The sequence below is a fragment of the Rhinopithecus bieti genome, unplaced genomic scaffold (genome assembly GCF_001698545.2).
Source record: "Rhinopithecus bieti isolate Rb0 unplaced genomic scaffold, ASM169854v2 scaffold_60, whole genome shotgun sequence".
Taxonomy (NCBI): domain Eukaryota; kingdom Metazoa; phylum Chordata; class Mammalia; order Primates; family Cercopithecidae; genus Rhinopithecus; species Rhinopithecus bieti.
The window spans coordinates 1,863,600-1,885,923 of record NW_016803192.1 but is presented as its reverse complement, the minus strand read 5'-3'; the positions used below and the strand labels follow the sequence as shown (position 1 = coordinate 1,885,923).

Sequence of the window (22,324 nt, the reverse complement as noted above, 5' to 3'; positions counted from 1 at the left end):
ATGGGGAGGGGGGAGGAGGGAGGGATTGCATTGGGGAGTTATACATGATATAAATGATGAATTGATGGGTGCTGACGAGTTGATGGGTGCAGCACACCAACATGGCATAAGTATACATATGTAACAAACCTGCACATTATGCACATGTACCCTAGAACCTAAAGTATAATAAATAAATAAATAAATACATAAATACATAAATAATTAAATAAAAATAACATGTATGTAATACAGAAATCTTTGTAGAACTTATGTAAAATCCACAGATTTTTCTTATTTTCTTTTATGTAGCTCATGAATTTCACTTAAAGCTATATATACCTATAATAATTGTACTGTTACTAAGTTGCTTAGAACTACTTAGTAGGACTCTACAGGCCTGGATGTTCTCTTTAATAAATTCAGGTTATCTAGTAATGCTTATTTCTACATTATTTCTGTTGCCCTAATGAAGTTTTCATTATGTTTTATATGTACATTTTAGTAGCTTTCTTACTAGCTAATTGTTCTGCTTCTATTTTCTCTGCATCTCTTCCAAAACACAAATTAAATGTAAGACATAGTCAGTCTGCTATAACAAATTACCATAGACTGGGTGCCTTCGACAACAAACATGTATTTCTCACAGTTCTGGAGGCTAAAAACTCCAAGATCAAGGGGACAGCAGGTCCTGTATCTGACGGGGGAGTGCTTCCTGGTTTTCCGATGGCTATCTTCTCACTGTATCTTCACATGGTGAAGAGGCAAGGTAAAAAAAACAAACTCTGTGCTATTTCTTATTGTAATGACATTAATCCCATAATGAGGGCTGTCCTCTAATGACCTAATTACCTCCCAAAGGCCCCATCCTCAAATGTAATCATCTTGGGGGTGGGATATAACACTTTCTTAATTCCTAGAATTTTTACTTTATAGTTATTTAGAAAGTTATTTTGGATGGTGGATGGGAGACAGAACTAGATTGCAGCTTCAACTCGGATGGAGAGAACAGTGTGTGGAGGCTTGCATCGTGAATTTTTGCTCCAGAATGACTGCAGGAATAAATCGAGAAACCTGAGAGGAGCCACAGACCCTCTGAAGGAACCAGATTGCTCCTGCAAGACCCGGGAGACACCCCAAATACTGCAAAGTGGGAAAGGGAAATTGTCTGCCCCCAAATACACACCTCCATGGGGGAAACTGAAGATCTAGATTACAGGAGAAGATGCTGGCCTTACCTGGAGCTGAGTCCATTTATAGAGCCGAGTGAAATACAGGGGTAGAGGAAGCAGCAGGAAAAGCTCTGTGAGCTCGCTGGGTCCCCTGGAAAGCCATATCTGCCTGGCCTCACAGGGGTCCTTCAGGAGGGTGGCCAGAAGCACTGAGAATAGGCCATAGGGAGAAAGCAATATCCAGCTGAACTTTGTAATAATTTGAAATGATCAAGAGGCCTCCTTGCCAAAACTCGGAGGAGGGCATGAATCCGGTGTGCAGACTCTACAGGTGGGTAACAAGGAAAGTCATACTTGCTTTTGCAACTGGGGGGTGGGTAGCCTGGGGCAAGTTTTCAGCCCCACTTGCCCACTACCTGGAAACAGACTCGGTGATGTTGGTGGGGGAATGGTGGGGGTGAGACCAGCCCTTCAGATTGTTTGGGAGCTGGGTGAGGCCTGTGACTCTGGCTGTCCCCCACTTCCCTGACAACCTGCATGACACTGTATAGACAGCCATAATCCTGCTAGGAACATAACTCCTTTGACCTGGGAACCTCACCCCCATCCTCCACAGCAACTGCAGCAAGACCCACCCAAGGAGAGTCTGAGCTCAGACATACCCCCACCCAGTGGTTCTTTCCCGCCCACCCTGGTAACTGAAGACATATGGCATATACTCTTGAGAGTTCTAGGGCCCTGCCCACTACCTGTTCCTTTCCATACTGCCACAGCTGATGCTCTCTGGAAAGCATCACCTCCCGGCAGGAGGCCAACCAGCACAAAAGTAGTGCATTAAACCACCAAAGCTAAGGAACCTCACAGAGTCTATTTCATCCCCCTGCCGTCTTGACCAAAACAGGTGCTGGTATTCGTGGCTGAGAAACCCAGAAATGGTTCACATCACAGGACTCTGTGTAGACAACCCCCAATACCAGCGTGGAGCCTGGTAGACTTGCTGGGTGGCTAGATCCAGAAGACAGATAATCACTACAGCTCAGCTCTTAGGAAGCCATGTCCATAGGAAAAAGGGGAGAGTACTACATCAAGGTAATACCCCATAGTACAAAATAATCTAAACAATAGCCTTTAACCCTAGACCTTCCATCTGACAGAGCCTACCCAAATGAGAAGAAACCAGAAAATCAACTCTGATAATATGACAAAGCAAGGTTCTTTATCACCCCCCAAAAATCACACTAGCTCACCAGCAATGGACCCAAACCAAGAAGAAATCCCTGATTTACCTGAAAAAGAATGCAGGAGGTTAGTTATTAAACTAATCAGGGAGCCACCAGAGAAAGGTAAAGCTCAATGTAAGGAAATTAAAAAAAAAAGATACAAGAAATGAAGGGACGAACATTCAGCAAAATAGATAGCATAAACAGAAAAACAATCAAAACTTCAGGAAACAGTGAACACAATGAAATGCAAAATGCTCTGGAAAGTCTCAGCAATACGATGGAACAAATAGAAGAAAGAAATTCAAAGCTTGAAGATAAGATCTTCAAATTGATCCAATCCAACAAATACAAAAAACAACAACAAAAAGAAAAAACGAACAAAGCCTCCAAGAAGTCTGGGATTATGTTAAATGACCAAACCTAAGAATAATTGGTGTTCCTAAGGAAGAAGAGAAATCTAAAAGTTTGGAAAACGTATCTGGGAGAATAATCAAGGAAAGCTTCTTCAGCCTTGCTGTAGACTTAGACATTCAAATACAAGAAGCACAAAGAATACCTGGGAAATTTATCACAAAAAGATCATCGCCTAGGCATTGTCATCAAGTTACCTAAAGTTAAGATAAAAGAAAGAATCTTAAGAGCTATGAGACAAAAGCACCAGGTAACCTATAAAGGAAAACCTATCAGATTGACAGCAGATTTCTCAGCAGAAACCCTACAAGCTAGAAGGGATTGGGGCCCTATCTTCAGCCTCCTCAAATAAAAGAATTATCAGTCAAGAATTTTGCTTCCAGCAAAACTAAGCTTCATATACAAAGGATTTTTCAGACAAACAAATGCTAAGATAATTTGCCACGACCAAGCTACCACTACAGGAACTGCTAAAAGAAGCTCTAAATCTTGAAACAAATCCTGGAAACTCATCAAAACAAAACTTCTTTAAAGCATAAATCTCACAGGACCTATAAAACAAGAATACAGCTTAAAAAAAAACACAAAAACAAAAAACAAGGTATGCAGGTAACAAATAGAAGAATGGAATGGAACCCCACATCTCAATACTAACATTGAATGTAAACGGCCTAAATCCTCCACTTAAAAGATGAAGAATTGCAAAATGGATAAGAATTCACCAGCCAACTATCTGCTGCCTTCAAGAGACTCACCTAACACATAAGGACTCATATAGATGTAAGGTAAAGGGATGGAAAAAAACATTTCACGCAAATGAGCACCAAAAGCGAGCAGGAGTAGCTATTCTTATATCAGACAAAACAAACTTTAAAGCAGCAGTTACAAAAGACAAAGAGGGACAAAATATGATGATAAAAGGCCTTGTCCAACAGGAAAATACAACAATCCTAAATATATATGCACCTAACACTGGAACTCCCAAATTTATAAAAAAAATTACTAATAGACCTAAGAAATGAGATAGCAACACAATAATAGTGGGGGACTTCAATACTCCACTGAGAGCACTAGACAGATCATCAAAACAGAAAGTCAACAAAGAAACAATGGGTTTAAACTATACCCTGGAACAAATGGACCTAACAGATTTATACAGAACATTTCATCTGACAACTGCAGAATATACAATCTTTTCAGCAGCACATGGAACTTTGTCTAAGATAGACCATATTATAGGCCACAAAACAAGCCTCAATAAAATTAAGAAAATTGAAATTATATTAGACACTCTTTCAGACCACAGTAGAATAAAACTGAAAATCAAATCCAAAAGGAACCTTCAAAATTATGCAAGTACATGGAAATTAACCTGCTCCTGAATGATCATTGGGTCAAAAATGAAATCAAGATGGAAATTTAAAAAATCTTCAACCTAAATGACAATAGTGATACAACCTATCAAAACCTCTGGGATACAGCAAAGGTGGTGCTAAGAGGAAACTTCTTAAGCCTAAATGCCTATCTCAAAAAGTCGGAAAGAGCACTAACAGACAATCTATGGTCACACGTCAAGGAAGGAGAGAAACAAGAAAAAACCCCAAACCCAGCAGAAGAAAGGAAACAACCAAGATCAGAGCAGAACTAAATGAAATTGAAACAAACAAACAAAAAAAATGCAAAAGATAGATGAAACAAAAAGCTAGTTCTTTGAAAAGATAAATAAAACTGATAGACTATTAGCAAGATTAACCAAGAAGAGAGAAAATCCAAGTAAGCTCAATATGAAATGAAAGGGGAGATATTACAACTGACACTACAGAAACACAAAATATCATTCAAGGCTACTATGAACACCTTTACACACATAAACTAGAAAACCTAGAAGAGATGGAAAAATTCCTGGAAAGATACACCCGTGTTAGCTTAAATCAGGACGAATTAGATACCCTGAACAGACCAATAACAAGTAGCAACATTGAAATGGTAATTTAAAAATTACCAACAAAAATAAGTCCAGGACGAGACAGATTCACAGCAAAATTCTGCCAGACATTCAAAGAAGAATTGGTACCAATCCTTTTGACACTAGATAAAGAAAGAAGGAACCCTTCTTAACTCAATCTATGAAGCCAGTATCACCCTAATACCAAAACCAGGAAAAGAAATAAGCAAAAAAGAAAACTACAGACCAATATTCCTGATGAACATAGATGCTAAAATCCTTAACAAAATACTAACTAATCAAATCCAACAACATATTAAAAAATAACCTGCCACGATCAAGTGAGTTTCATATCAGAGATGTAGGGATGGTTTAACATATGCAAGTCAATAAATATGATATACCACATATACAGAATTAAAAACAAAAATCACATGATTATCTCAATAGATGCAGCAAAAGCATTTGACAAAATCCAGCATCCTTTTGTGATTAAAACTCTCAGCAAAATCAGCATACAAGGGACAAATCTCAGTGTAATAAAAGCCATCTTTGACAAACTCACAGTCAACATAATACTGAATGAGAAAAAATTGAAAGCATTCCTTCTGAGAACTGGAACAAGATAAGGATGCCCACTCTCACCACTCTTCTTCCACATAGTACTGGAAGTCCTAGCCAGAGCAGTCAGACAAGAGGAGGAAATAAAGAGAATCCAAATCAGTGAAGAGAAAGTCAAACTGTTGCTATTTGCTGATGATGTGAGTATTTAACTAGAAAACCCTAAAGACTTCTCCAGAAAGCTCCTAGAACTGATAAAATAATTCAGCTAAGTTTCAGGATACAGAATTAATGTACACAAATCAGTAGCTCTTCTATACATCAACAGCAACAAAGCTGAGAATCAGATCAAGAACTCAACCCCTTTTACAATAGCTGAAAAAAATTACTTACTAATATACCTAACTAAGGAGGTGCAAGACATCTACAAGGAAAACTACAGAACACTGCTGTTAGAAATCATAGACAACACAAACAAATGAAAACACATCCCAGGCTCATGGATGGGTAGAGTCAATATTGTGAAAGTGACCATACTGCCAAGAGCAATCTACAAATTCAATGCAATTCCCATCAAAATACCATCATCATTCTTCACAGAATTAGAAAAACACAGTTTTAAAATTTATGTGGAACCAAAAAAGAGCCCACATAGCCAAAGCAAGACTAAGCAAACAGAACAAATCTGGAGGCATCACATTACCTGATTTCAAACTACAGTATAAGGCCATAGTCACCAAAACAGCATGGTACTGGTATAAAAATAGACATAGAAACCAATGGAACAGAGTAGATAACCCAGAAATAAACCCAAATACTTAACAGCCAACTGATCTTCAACAAAGCAAACAAAAACATAAAGTGAGGAAAGGACACCCTTTTCAACAAATGGTGCTGGGATAATTGGCTAGCCACATGTAGGAGAATGAAACTGGATCCTCATCTGTCACCTTACACACAAATAAACTCAAGATGGATTAAGGGCTTAAATCTAATACCTGAAACTATAAAAATTCTAGAAGATAATATTGGAAAAACCCTGCTAGACATTGGCTTAGGCAAGGATTTCATGACCAAGAACACAAAAGAAAATGCAATGAAAACAAAAACAAATAGCTGGGACTTAAAAGCTTTTGCATGGCAAAGGAACAGTCAGCAGAATAAACAACCCAGAGAGTGGAAAAAAATTCTTCACAACCTATACATCTCACAAAGGACTAATATCCAGAATCTACAATGAGCTCAAATAAATTAACAAGAAACAAACAAACAAACAAACAAACAAACAAAAACATCAAAAAGTGGCCTAAGGACATGAATACACAATTCTCAAAAGAAGATATACAAATGACCAAAAAACACATGAAAAGATGCTCGACATCATGAATGATCAGGGAAATGCAAATCAAAACCACATTGTAGTTATTCATACCACCTTACTTATTCATACCACCTTACTCCTGCAAGAATGGCCATAATCAAAAATTCAAAAAACAGACATTGGCATGGATACAGTGAACAGGAAACACTTCTACACGGCTGGTGGGAATGTAAACTAGTACAACTACTATGGAAAACCGTGTGGAGATTCCATAAAGAACTAGAAGTAGAAGTGCCATTTGATCCAGCATTTTCACTACTGGCTATCTACCCAGAGGGAAAAAGTCATTATATGAAAAATGTACCTGCACATGCATGTTCATAGCAGCCATGGAACCAACCCACATCCACATGCCCATAAATCAATGAGTGGATAAAGAAACGGTGATATATATATATACACACACACACACACACATATATACATATATACACACATATATATATATACATATATACACACACATATATACATATATATACATATATATATATGATGGAATACTACTAAAAAGAATGATGGAATTCTTTTAGCCATTAAAAGAATGAATTAATGGCATTTACAGCAACCTGGATGAGGTTGAAGACTATTATTCTAAGTGATGTAACTCAGGAAGGAAACCAAACATCGCATTTCTCACTTATAAGTGGGAGCTAAGCTATGAGGATGCAAAGGGATGAGAATGACACAATGGACTTTGGTGACTTAGGAGGAAATAATGGAAGGAGGGTGAGGGATAAAAGACTACAAATAGGGCACACTGTATACTGCTTCGATGGTGCGTGCACCAAAATCTCACAAATCACCACTAAAGAACTTACTCTTGTAACCAAATACCACCTGTTCCCCAATAACTAATGGAAATGAAATATTTATTTTGAACTCATTTAGACATATATTCTTATCACATCTCACATAAAAAATAAAATATAAGTGAAATAAATTTGGTTATGGAATTCCTAAAGCTTATTCATATAAAAGTACTTTTCCTAAATCACTTTTCAATTCAGTCTTTGATGTTGGTCTTTCCACATCATATTGCTATGGTCTGAATGTCTGTGTCCCCCAAAATTGTTATTTTCAAATCCTAATCCCCAAGGTATTAGGAGATAGAGCCTTTGGGAGGTGGCATTAGGTGGTAAGGCTTTGCAACCTGAACATACTAAGGCAGGAAATTGGTATTGAGAAGTGGAGGTGCTGCTATGATACTTTCGTAAGAATGTGATAGTGGATTTAGGGTAGAGGCTTGCAGAGTTTTGAGGGGCATGCTAGAAAAAGCATACATTGCTGTAAACAGTTTTTTGTTGTTGTTTTGAGATGGAGTTTCACTCTTGTTGCCCAGGCTGCAGTGCAGTGGCACGATCTTGGCTCACTGCAACCTCCGCCTTCCGGTTTCAAGTGATTCTTCTGCCTCAGCCTCCCAGGTAGCCAGGATTACAAGCACCCACCACCATGCCTGGCTAATTTTTGTATTTTTAGTAGAGATGGGGTTTCACTGTGTTGGCCAGGCTGGTCTCTAACTCCTGACCTTGTGATCTGCCTGCCTCAGCCTCCCAAAGTGCTGGAATTACAGACGTGAGTCACCCTGCCCGGCCAGCAGAATGTTAAGGATGATTCTGGTGAAGGCCCAGAAAGAAAAGAGGAGTGCAGTAGAGAATGTCTCAATCTTCTTAAACAATGCCTAAGTAATCCTGAAGAGAATGTTGGTAGAAATATAGACATTAAAGGCCATTTTAGTGGGACGCCATTCTCAGATGGAAATGAGGAACATATCATAAAGCAATGGAGCAAAGGCCATCCTTGTTATCATGTGGCAAAGAACTTGGCTCAATTGTGTTCATGTTCTAGTGTTTTGTGGAAGGTAGAACTGTGAGTGATTAAATTGAATATTTGACTGAGGGAAATATCTGAGCAAAGTGTTGAAGCTGTGGCTTGGCTCTTCTTGACTGCTAATAGTAAAGTATAAGAGGAGAGAAATGATTTAAAGATGGAATTGTTAATCAAAAGAGAAGCAGTGCTTAAGGATTTGGAAACTTCTCAGCCTATGCATATAGTAAAGAATGAGAAAGCATGTTCAGGAGAGAACATGAAGGGTGTAGCTAAATGACCATCTGATAAATTAGCAATCTCAACAGAAGCCAAGATCTACTATCCAAGAAAATGGCAGAACAACCCTGAAGAAAATTCAGAAGTCATCAGAGTTCTTGAAATGCTTTCATAGTGACTGTTGTCCAGTCATAGCATGAGAAAACCCTATCTGTGCACTTTTGGGTGAGCTTATACTTTAAATTATCAAGTCTATTCATGTACAGGCAATGACAACTACATAATGACTTTGAGAGGATATTGACTGGAAGATACAGTGTGGCTGCTGAGATGTTTAAATGTAAAAATATGTGCCTTGGAAATTACGAAGTATCTCATTTTTTGTGATATTTTTAGTTTTAAACAGACAGTGACTCCTCTTTGCTTCCAGGATAATAATGTCTATTAACCTAACACGGTAAATAAGACTCTTCTGAGGTTTTTCTACCCTCACCTGCTATGACCTTTGCTTCCCTTAAAAAGTGTTCTAACAGCTCAGCTCAATATTTTTGTACATGTTGTGCATCATTATACATGCATGCATGTTTTCATGGAATTTCCTTTTTTCTTCTTTCCTTCCTTCCTTCCTTCCTTCCTTCCTTCCTTCCTTCCTTTCTTTCTTTCTTTCTTTCTTTCTTTCTTTCTTTCTTTCTTTCTTTTTTGACAGACAAGGTCTCAGTCTGTCACCCAGGCTACACTGCAGTGACATGATCATAGCTCACTGCAGCTTCCAACTCCTGAGCTGAAGCAATCCTTATGACTCCACCTTCTGAATAATGGGAATACAGGTGTGCCCCGTAACACCCAGCTAGTTTAATTGTTTTTGGTAGAGATCGAGTCTCACTATGTTGCCCAGACTGGTCTCAAACTCCTGGGCACAAGTGATTCTCTCGCCTTGGCCTTCCAAAATGTTGAGATTACAGGCGTGAGCCATTGCACCTGGCGAGTTTCCTCTTATGTGCTCCTTTTCTCCTTCACCTCGCTAAAGTGAACTACTTATCTTTTCATGTTCAGCTGCTCCATGCATCCTTCATGGAGCCCTCTTATTTTAAGAAAATTATTTTCTCATTTGTGTTCTCCTAGGTATTTGTGCATCTAACATTTATCATACTGTACTGCATTTATCAACTATTTTATGGAACTTGGTATCTATGTTCTGAGTCAAGAACGGGGATTGTTTCTTGTTCATCTTTTGTTCACAGTGTCTAACATTTAATAGGAACTCAATATTTGTTTGAATTGATGTTTAAAGTCATCCATTTATTCAAAAAATATTGAGTATCTATAGTGTGCAAAATAATATGCTAGGAGTTCAATATAGGGTAATAAGTAATACTCTTATTATCCCCAGGTAAGGGATCAGAGATTTTGAGTGGTTAACTAATTTGCCTAGTAAAGAGTGGTAGAGTTGTCTGGCTGAAAATTGAGTGTCCGTAACCATTCATATCCATTTCCTTGAACTTAAGACTTTATCATTTTAAATAGCCATTCTGTGTTTTCTATTTTTAAAATTTAATATTTTGGTTTTCTGCATTTTCTAGTTCAATATAACTAAGTTATGAAATAAAAATTTAGAAACAAGAGTTGAATGAAGCAAATATTGTACTCAACAGAGCTTTGCATTTGTCAATGTCTTTATAAACTAATTCTAGTCTACTTAGGTATGATTATATCGGGATCCCTTCAAAGGCTCTAGCATTCTTGTGACCACATTCACTTCCTCATTGTCATTTGCATCTTCTATATGTGGCAGGAATTTTGAAAACCAGCAAAGTGTTGGAGAAAATGTAATGGAATCAATGAGAATCTGGTTTGAAAAGAATAAGCATTTTATGACCTATATTCTAAATTCTATTAGCCTGGATAAAACGTATCAAATCTAAAATACCAAGAGGTTTAAGTTAGATGCAATTGAAAATGAGTATCACTAAGTAATAATGACATTTTCTTAGTGTTAGTTTATCTTCTCAGTATTATCCACTATGAGACCCAACTTCCTAAGAAAATCTGAAAACCTTATCTACCATTTAAAAGTAATCTTTTAATCCCCTTAACATTTTATAATAGACTGTCATAATGAATTTTCATAAGCTTTCCATTGATGTGGTGCCACAAACTTTCCCCTTTATAGCAATCCATTGGTTGCAAGTTGGACAAAATGCTACGTGATTGAGTGACAGTAATTACTTTCTTCTTTCTATCATCTCTCTCATACTTCATTATTTGCATTATTAATATTGTCTAGTTTTTCTGTTTCTTTTTAGAAATTTTTTAACGTAACTTTATTTTCTGAGGAGTAATCTAGATAATACATTCTATAAACTTGTTTAGTTAGTTAAATGTAACTCCAATACATTGCATTATAGTAATTGTAAATGAATAACTGAAAGGCACATTTGTGAAACGCTCTTAAGTTATGGCATCTCCCACCTTTTCAGCAGGAGACCTCACATATGATCAGCTTACATACAGTCTTAGTGAAGATTCCAGTGTCAATTTCATAGTAAGTATTAGTAAAGCCTATTTTTTCTTACTTATTAAATAAAAATAAATAGAATGTCCTTGAATGAACTTGTTATTGATAATCTCATTGTTTCTAGATCTGTACCCCAACTATTTTCCCTCAGCTCAGTTGTTCATGCAGACTCTCAATATCTGCTGTAGACTTAGAATTTTCTGAATCTCTTTTGGTACAGGGAAAGACATCTGAAAGAAAGAAATACAGAGCCCAGAAATAGATTCATGTGCACATATGTGAATTAGGATAAAGAGCCATTTCAGACCAATTACTAAAAGATGAAGAATTAAATAAATATTATTTGGATCATTGGTTAACTACTTAGACAAAAAGTAGAGTCTTCCATCTTATTCATTCACAAACACAGAAAATATTCTAGATATTCCGGATGGCTTAATTTTTTCTTTTTCTTTTTCTTTCTTTCTTTCTTTCTTTTTTTTTTTTTTTTTTTTTTTTTTTTTTTTTTTTTTTTTTTTTTTTTTTTGACAGAGTCTCACTTTGTCAGCCAGGCTGGAGTGCAATGGTGCAATCTTGGCTCACTGCAACTTCCACCTCTCTGGTTCAAGTGATTCTCCTGCCTCAGCCTCGGGAGTAGCTGGGATTACAGGCGCCTGCCACCACACCTGGGTAATTTTTGTATTTTTAGTAGAGGTGGGGTTTCGCTATGTTGGCTAGGCTAAGCTCAAACTCCTGGCCTCAAACGATTCACCAACCTCGGCCCCCCAAAGTGCTGGGATTACAGGCATGAGCAACCATGCCCGGCTGCTATTTCATCCCTTTCTGTCACCATCCTTATTCAATGAATACCCTTAGGTATAGTAAATAATGATGGCAAAGAAACTGGAAAACATATGGAAAAAAAATCTAAATGAACATTGTAGAAAACACACAAGTGATAATTATGACTAATTTTGAGGTATAAATGCAAAATAGAACTATGATGCCGGAAAGAAATGAGCTAAAGGCACAAAGGTCATCTGAATTAAAGCATTCTGTTATTTTGAAAAAGGTAGAGACATTGATTAATTTATACCTTGTTAAATCATGTATTAAGGGTAACTATTAAAGTAATAAAAATAAACTTGTGAAAACCAGTATAGAGAAGAAAATATTAATTTGTTTTAATACAAGTTAGGAAAGGAAAAAAGAAGTAAAGAAATAGCCTAATAAATAAAAGGTGCACAAAAATGCAACTATGGCAGTGTCAAAGTAAATGAACTAAAATCACTGGTTAGCAGATCATATCTTAGATTGGATAAAAATGCAAATCCCAACAATATACCGTTTACAGGAGGCAGAGACAAAGAAATCCATAATATTAGAAAGGGTAAAAGTAAAGGGATGGTAAAAGTTATAACTAGGACCAAGCCAATCATAAAGGTAACTACTATCTTAATTGCTATGTTAATAGTGGACCAAGTAGTTTGGTCTACTAATTAAGTTAGTAGATTGGCAAAGAACATTATTAGGGATAAATTGCATCATTACACAAGATGAGGAAGAATTCACCAGCAAGATGTCACAAATCTGAACATGTATATATGTAATAAGCAAAGAAACCTGACAAAATTACGGGATAAATTGACAAATCCACAATTACTATGGGAGATTTTAACATAGCCCTTTAAGTAATTAATATATCAGCCAATTAGTATGGATAGAGAATATTAACCCCACAATCATAAAATTTTACAAAGCTTGGTATAATGATTAAATGTACACCTTGCACCCAACAATTGAAAACTACGCATCCTTTTTTTGCACACATATAACATTCACAAGTATTGTTAAGTAGGGCCACAAAACAAAACAAATGCCAGAAAAATCAATATCACACAGATTATATTCTCTAACCAAAATACAATTATGTTAAAATCAATAATAAAACTCTTAAATACCCCTACCTTCTGAATTTTTTGAATTAAGTAACTCACGGGTAAAAGATGAATAGAAACCATGTGTTTAAAACTAAATAATAAAGCAGTACTGAGAGAGGAATGTATAACCTTGAATGCTCGTGGTAGAAAAGCCTGCAAATGAACTAACTAAGCATCAACTCAAGAAGAGAAAAATGAGAGCAACAAAGAATGTCCAAAGAAAGTAAAAGGAAATAAAGAATTAAGAAAAGTGCAGCTATTCATTAAACAGAATTAAAAAAAAGAGGGGACTCAAATTATGGTTGTTTAATAAACTCTGACAAGATAAATGAAGAAAAAAAAAGAGAGGGCATAAACTTCAAAGTGAAAGAGAGAAATATAATGAGAAATGTAGTAGGTATACTAAAATTCATAAAATTTATGTGAAAATTAGACAATTCCTCCCTTAGGCAAACTTTCCCAAAACGGGGGAACATTTTTTACTTCACTTAATGAAGTAACTTTATAATCTTCACATGAAAACCAGACAAAGACAAAAGGAGAAATAACAGATAAATTTTATTTATACACACATAAAAATATTAATTATTAATAAATGAAATACAGCACTGTATATTAAAAACTTATGAGGCATAACCGGGTAGGGATTATCCAGAATACAAGTATAGTTTATTATTCAAAAAATCCATGAATATAATGCACCCAATTAATATGTTTTAAAAGAAAAACCATATATTTATCTCAGTATATGCAGAAAAGAATTTTATGAAATTAAACATCACATTATGATTAATATCAATTAAAAAATCCTTTTGGTAGGCCGGTAATAGAAGGAAAACAACTTTCTGTAACCTTTTAATGGTCTTTACAAAAACCATACTCCCAACATAACAGTCAAACATTCAAAGCATTCTCTTTAAAATTAGAGAAAGAAATCTACTATCATGGCTTCTAGTCAATGTTGTATCTGTCTTAGCCAGCATAGTAAGACAACATATGAAGATTGGAACTAAACAAGCAAAAACAGCTGTTACACACACACACACACTTGATGTCAAGTGAAAGTTTAGGAAAGGACAGGGACTCTGTGAGTAACACATAACCTGGCTCCAAAGTCTAACCTCAGTCACTTCTGCTTTACTGACTGGTGACCCAGAGAGTAGAGAAAAATTTTATTCACTTCAGTTGCAATCCACATTGCAGTTTTGCTCCTTACGCATTTTCTCATCAATTAAATAATTAAACACATTAAAACAAATATCATTAGTAAAAGTATATATCTTCTGCTAGATTTGACTCTGTTTTAGACTTTTCACTGTTTCAGTATGAAAACAGTGTTACACTGAATGTTTTGGTCTTCGTATGTATTGGTTCGTCTTTTTAAAATTAATTTTATTACATATGCATGAGTGGGATTAATAGGTCAAAATTTTTGAACTATGGCTATTGAAATACATTGACAAATTTCTAAAGCAATTTGCAGTGGTCCTGGTAAGGTATATGACAAATATAAGTAAGTGAGCTTCTAAATATATGATTAATTTATAAATTAAAGGATTCTTTAAATGGTGCTCATACTTGGATAGTAGTGTTCTACTAATTCGTGTATATGGCACATCAGTCTTTTTATTTTTAAGAAATAGACTTTGTATTGCAAAATAAGTTGCCAATACTTAGTTTTACTTGTATTTTATTTATATTTATTTATTACTATATATATTGTTATTGAAGCCAGAATTTGGAGGCTTTGTTACACAATTCAAATTTTTTATATGTTTAAAATTTTTCTAACAAAAAAGCTCTGAGAAATTTAGTTAATAATGAATAAAAGCTGAAACTATATAAGGAAGAGATTAATTTTTAAAAAATCTTGCATTTCTGTATGTTGAAATATTTTGCTGCATTTGATTTCCTGAGACAGAAGAAGAAAAGGATCATTTAGTCATGCTGTATATATACTCAAGAGGCAGTACAAACTAATGGGTAAGATCACAAACTTAGAATCAAACTGCTGGCATTTAAATTCCAGCTCTACTGTGTATCAGCTCCAGGACCTGAGACAATTGCTTTACATTTCTTAGCTTCAGTTTTGTCTGTAAAAATGGGCCTAATAAGGTTGTTGGGAAGACTATATGAGCCATGTGTATAAAGCACTTAGAATAATACCTGGTGCCTAGTCAGCATTCAATAAGGCTTAGCTGTTATCATGGGAAAATATACTTGTTATATACCAGACATGTGCTATATATTAGGTTAATAGAAACTATAGTCAACCTCTACTCCTCTTTGGTTCCATCATATTTTTCTTATTTTTAATTTTGGTGCATTTTATGCTCAGAGTGATCGTTGTTTCTATTTTGTTCCTTTGTTTCTGGGTAGGTGGAAACAATGTGTTCAACATATGTAGTCTTTGTAGGATAGAGAGGGGATGGGAACAGAAGATATCAAAGAGGAATTTCTCTGATTTTGGTTTGAATTTTCTCTCCTTATACTCTTGAATCCTCATTCTGTTATTTTCCTCTTTCTTATTTTCCAGATTAAATGCCTTAATGGATAAAGAAAAATTGGATGGTAAGATTGAATATTGTAACTGTGCAATGGATTCCTCAGTGGAAAACATGTATGTAAACAAAGTGTGGGTTCAATGTGAGAATGAAAATTGTTTGAAATGGAGATTGTTGTCAAGTGAGGATGCAGCCAGAGTTGATCATGATGAACCATGGTACTGCTTCATGAACACTGATTCAAGATATAATAACTGCTCAATTTCTGAAGAAGATTTCCCTGAAGAGTCTCAGCTTCATCAGTGTGGATTTAAGATTGTCTATTCACAGCTCCCTCTTGGAAGCCTGGTTTTGGTAAAATTACAGAATTGGCCAAGGTAAGGTTTGTGTTGTTTTGTGACTTTTGAGGTATAGTCTTGCCAGGTTTATGAATATTAAAATCTTTTGAAGATTCAACATTTTCTTTTGTCTACTTGTTTCTTGATTTCTTATCATTGTTCTTTTCTATACTTCTTTGGATTTTTTTTTTCTAGCTTTTTAAATGGGAAAGTTAGGTAACTGAATTCAAATCTTATTTTCTTCCCAATATAGGCAATTAAAGCTATAAATTTCTCTTCAAGTAGTCTTGTAGCTTCATCATACAAATTTTGATATACTATGTTTTATTATTCATTTTGAAATATTTACTGATTTTCTTTGTCATTTCCTTTTTGAAATGGGTTATTTAGAAGTGTGTCTTTAAATTACCAAATATTGGGGAATTTTAATGTATCTTATTGCATTCTAATTTAAATCTGTTATAATCAGTTCCACTGATTCTTATTGTATGGCCCACCATACCTTCTTGTGTCATATATTATTAATGTTTCATGGTCATTTGAAAAGAATGTATTCTGTAATTGTTGCCTAAATACGTAAAATATTTTTTCTTTAGATTTATGTTGATTTATTATATTCCAATATTTCCCATTCTGGGTTGGTTTTCCCAAGTATGCAGTGTGCACTTTCAGCTTATAACTTCAAGTCTTATTTTTAGCTGAGGTTTATTAAATTATAACCTATTATATTTGTTGTGTTGCATTGCTTTGATTTTCTTATTTTAGGATTTTGATATTACTTATGGTGGATGTTTGTCCGTCTTTTGTATTACCTTTTCTTGAACTGTGTTTATCTTTTCAATTTTTTAAAATTTCTTTTTTTTTCTTTTTTTTTTTCTGAAGGTATATAAATTGCTTTTGTGTTCTGGTTTAGTCTTTTTTGTCAAAATCACACAAAAAAATTTCATTATGTTTCTTCTCTTTTCAAATCTTTTTCTTTTAATTGTAATTTTAGGTTCAGGGATACATATGCAGGTTTGTTGTATAGGTACACTTGTTTGATAGGGGTCTGTGGTAAAGATTATTTCATCACCCAGGTATTAAGCCTAGTAAGCCTTAGCTATTTTTCCTAATCCTCTCCTTCCTCCCACCTTCCACCCTCTGGTAGGCCCTAGTGTCTGTTATTCCCTTCTACATGTCCATGTGTTCTCATCATCAAATCTTTTTCTCTAATCACTTACTTTATTTTTTTTAGTTTTTCTAATTATAATTTATGTTGCTTTTTTTCATTACTTGCATTATTTTCTTAATTTCTATTATCTCAATTTGAACTTTCAGGTACAATTTTGATCTTTGTAAGACCATGCCTCTGTGATAAGCTTTCACTTTTTGTTAGGGTATTTACCATAACATCTTTATATTGGATTCTACTATAATCTTTTCTTCTTGATTACTTTTATATGAAATGGCTTCTTATTTGTTCAGAAGGCAAGAGGGAGTAATACTTTTTTTCAGTTCATTTTCTCTCTGTTCAGATTGGTTTATTCCTATTGTTCTCTTTTTAAGTTCACCGATTCTTTTCTCTATTATATTCATACTGTATTGAAAGTATCCACTGAGCTTTTAAAAATATTGTATTTTCAATTCTAAAATGTTCATTTGGTTCTTTATATTTCCTATTTGTTTACTAGACTTTATATTCTTTTCATTTTGGATCTTATTTAAACCTATTTAGCAAGCTGCTTTTGCTACTACATCAGCAGGATATGTGGGAGCACCTCTTTGTTACTCCCACATGGGAGTAAGAGTCGAGGTTCTCCACTCAGCCTCTATTGATTTCCAAGGGAGGGAAGGGTGCCTCAATTCCACTGGGAAGAGGAGAGAGTTCAAGCTCCCCACTCACAACCCTAGCTCATAGGGGTAGGATGAACTTTTCATTGTTGCCAGGTGAACTTCATTGACACCATAGCGGGAGGGTCTTGTTAACACTGGAAGGTGGTAAAAGTCTCAGCTTCCAGCTAAGCCTTTTCTGCCACCACCTGAGCAGGAAGGGTCCTCCATTATTACTGGGTGATTTGCAGTCCGGGCTCACCATTGGCCTTTGGTATCGGGGTAAATGTGGAGGCCATATATTTTCCATGACGCTTTTCTGGGATAAAGCAGTTATTCTGTATAAGTTTTCTGTCTTGCTAGGCTCCCCCTATCCTGGTCCTTTGGCTAAAAAGAGCAGGCTTCACTGGAGCTTTTTTTTGTTTGTCTGGTTGTATTCACTGGTGTTTCTGGGTTGCTGACTTCTTCAGTACCCAGCTGAGGAATATAAAGTGGCAAGAAACTCACTGCCATGTCATTCCTCAAGTCACAGGATCCCTAGCTAGTCTATCATTTTCTCTTTGACTTTGAGAATCTTTTTATGTTTTTTTATATATAACACGCAGATTTTTTGATAGAAGGAGAAATACAAAGAAATGAATCTACTTCTTCTTGTTGAGAACCATACGTTGGAGAATAGTTTGTTTGTTTTTTAGCTTCCCCCCCACCCACTTCAAAGTTCCAGAGCCCTTATTTTATTGTTTTCTCAAAGTATCAAAAATATGGCCCGTGTTCTTAAATTTCCTAGGTTTTCTCTCCCCTTGTTTACTTTTAAATTTTAACATTTACATTTTTATTTATTTTAATTAATTGACTTTATTTAGGTTTGCAGAAAAATGGAATGGGAAGTATGGAGAGTTTCCCCATGTCCCCTTCTCCCTCTGACACCCACGGTTGCCCTACCATCAACATCCCACACTGGTGTGGTACATTTGTTATAATCTATGAAATAGCATTCACTCATCATTATCAATAAAGTCCATAATTTACATTAGGATTCATTCTTTGTGTTATATATTCTGTGGGTTTTAACAAATGTATAATGACATGTATCCACCATTATAGTATATACAGAATAGTTTTATTGGCCTAAAAATTATCTGTGTTTCTCCTATTTACCCTTCCATTCATCCAAACTCTTGGTGACCATTTATCTTTTTACCATCTTCATAGTATTATCTTTTCTAGAATGCCATATAGTTGGGATTGTATAGTATTTAGCCTTTTCAGACTATCTTCTTTTTTTAGTAATATGCATTTACATGTCTTCCATGTCCTTTTATGGCTTGATTACGCATGTATTTTTGCAACTGCATAATATTCCATTGTCTATACGTAGGACAACTTATCTATCCATTCGCCTACTGAAGGATATCTTGGTTACTTCCAAGTTTTGGCAATTATGAATAAAGCTTCTATACATCCATATGCAGGCTTCTATGTGGACCTGTTTTCAGTTCCTTTGGGTAAATACCAAGAAGTGCAATTGCTGGCAGTATGCTATGAGTATGTGTGTTGTTTGTTTTTTAAGAAAATGCTAAACTGTCTTCCAAAGTGGCTGTATTATTTTGCAATGTTGCTTCACCTCCCTGCCAGCATTTGGTGTCACCTGGATTTTGGCCATTTTAACAGGTGTGTAGTGGTATTTCATTGTTTTAATTTGTATTTTCCTAAGGACATATGCTTTTGAATATCTTTTTATATGCTTATTTGCCATCTTGTATATCTTCTTTGGTAGGGTGCCTGTTCAGATTTTTTGGCCATTTTAAAGTCTGGTTGTTCATTTTCTTATTGTAAAGTTTGAAGAGGTCTTTGTATATTTTGGATATCACAGTCTTATCGGATATATATTTTGCAAATATTTTCTCCCACTCTGTGGCTTGTCATCTTATTCTTTTGACAGTGACTTTTGCAGAGCAGATTTTTTTTTGTTTTAATGAACTCCACTTTATCATTCTTTTCTGTCATGGTTGGTGCCTTTGATGTTATATCCTCACTTTTATTTGTATCTTCTTTTTCCTTTGTTTCTTATTGATCCTGTCCTCTTCAGTTTAGATTTTGCTCCCAGTAGTTTCTCATTCTGTGAACTTTTTTAAAAAATTAAATTAAATTAAATTTTTTTTTTTTTGAGATGGAATCTCGCTCTGTCGCCCAGGCTGGAGTGCAGTGGCGCAATCTGGGTTTACTGCAAGGTCTGCCTCCCGGGTTCATGCTATTCTCCTGCCTCAGCCTCCCGAGTAACTGGGACTACAGGCACCTGCCACTACACCCGGCTAATTTTTTGTATTTTTAGTAAAGACAGGGTTTCGCCATGTTAGCCAGGATGGTCTCGATCTCCTGACCTCATGATCTGCCTGCCTTGGCCTCCCAAAGTGCTGGGATTACAGGTGTGAGCCACCGCGCCCGGCCCCTGTGAGCTTTTATCCTGGAATGGATCTTGGTTGGTTGGTTCATAGGGCCCACACTTTTCCAACACTTTCAGATTTTGTTGCAATCCATCTCACAGTTTTGGCTGCTGTTCTTAGTTCAACTTGCTGCACCTTCCTGTAAATGCTTGTTGCAAGTTTGAAGTCCTCATTCCTCCTCCTCCCACCCTCCTTCCTCTCAAATAGATGCTAATATTATGTGGGGGTCATATAATTTTTAGTAGTTTGTGCCCATTTGCTCCTATTTTGGTGTTCATGTGGGTAGCTTACCACTTAGTTTCATTATAGGTGGTGTGCGTCAGGTTTGGTTTTGCTATTATAGTTGCCCTACCTGTATTTATGGGGAAATTTCAGGATACTCTAAAACTATACCACCATTACTGCTATCTTTCCAGAATCCCTTACTATTTTACATTGCATTTTTCAACATAACATTCTTAAATATATATTCTAGCTCACTACCTTGTTTTCATTCATGTTCAACTATTCTCCATGAAGAAAATAGGATTTTGGCTTTCATAGAGAGACTATGGTGGTCTTATTCCCGCACCCCCCCCCCCACACACACAGAGCCTTTAAATCAATACCTAGATGTATGTTCTTGCTCTATCACTTATGGTTATGGCTGAATTATATTCTCTCAAAATTCATATGTTGAAGTCTTTAACCCCCAGTACCTCAGAATGTGACCATATTTGCAGATATGATTCTTAGAGAGGTAATTAAATGAAAATGAGACCAAAGTAAGATGGACCCTAATCCAATATGACTGGCCTCCTTTTAATAAGAGGAGATTAGAACCCAAGACATGCACAGAAGAAAGACCATGTAAGGACACAGCAAGAAGGTGGATGTCTGTAAGCCAAGGAGAGGGGTTTCAGAAGAAACCAAACATGTCAACGTATTAGTCTTAGATATTAATCCCCCACAACTATGAAAAAATAAATTTCTATTGTTTAAGCCACCCAGTCTGTGGTATTTTGTTATGGCAGCCCTAGCAAAGTAATGTGCTTACTATCTTTGCACATGTGGGAAATCTAGAAAAATGTGGCCTTTGTTACTGAGGGCTTTCTAAAGATCAAATGTGATAATGTTGTTTAAAAATTATATTGTTAATCGGCTTCCATGTAATAATTTAGGAGGGTCATCAAGAGGAAATAGTTACGTAAGAAAAAATGTTTTAAAAGACATGAATATGAACACTTATTTTATGAGAACTTATGAAGTTATTTGTAGTCCCGCATAATTTTTCTTATTTCTAATTAACATTTTGGAAGCACAGTGTTTGTTTTCTCTAAGGAAAATTCTAAAGTTTTAATTCTAGCTCAAAAAAATTGATTTTTTTTTGTCACTGTGTCTGAAATACTGTGTTAGAAATTTGATTAAAAATTTTCTTTTGAAGTGTTGTGCTGGTCACTGAGACTTAAGACTTAAAAATGAAACACGTTTTACCCCAGTCCCTCAATTATCTCTAATCTATGATTAGGGACATCAAAATGCCCCAAAACTACAGCTCTATCTACCTTCTTATTTACTGGAGAGTAGAATGCATCTGACTAAGTTGTCACATATATTCCTCTTTATAAACTAAGTTGAGCACACAAAATACAGATTAAGAAACTCAAATCTACTTATATTGCTTATTCAGTAGCACAAATATATAGAAAGATAATAACAGGATAAATTACAATAGGAAAATATAAAGATAGAATTAACCTACTAGAAACAAATATTAGTTCTTAATTAAGCAATGTCATAGATGTTGAAGTTCCAAGTAGAAAGATTAGCTGCTGGCCCCAGAGATACCTAGCGGTGTAGCATTATCTGCGTCAATTCTCTTTAGCCTATGGCCTTACATGTAGCTTCTAAGGCTCAGAAACTCAATCTTGTCAACATATCAGAGCTATTCTTTCTCAAAAAAGTTGATTCTCTGTAATAAAGCTAGCTAGAGACTGATACAGAATCTAGAACTGCTTTATATCTATATAATAAAAACAAATAATTGTCAAGAGAATAGTACTTTCTTTTCTATGTGCAGATTCCAGGAATTATATAT

General features: G+C 35.5%; 1 protein-coding gene across 1 annotated transcript in view; it reads left to right on the top strand.

Annotated features, from left to right (window-relative positions):
* Positions 1-22,324, top strand: part of ZCWPW2 (zinc finger CW-type and PWWP domain containing 2) — a 159,872-nt gene that overhangs the window by 41,147 nt on the left and 96,401 nt on the right. Inside the window, exons 2-3 of the mRNA XM_017868469.1 lie at positions 11,196-11,260; positions 15,689-16,033. Of these exons, the coding sequence (XP_017723958.1) occupies positions 15,702-16,033 (332 nt within the window). The 5' untranslated portion in view covers positions 11,196-11,260; positions 15,689-15,701. The remainder of the gene's footprint in view (positions 1-11,195; positions 11,261-15,688; positions 16,034-22,324) is intronic.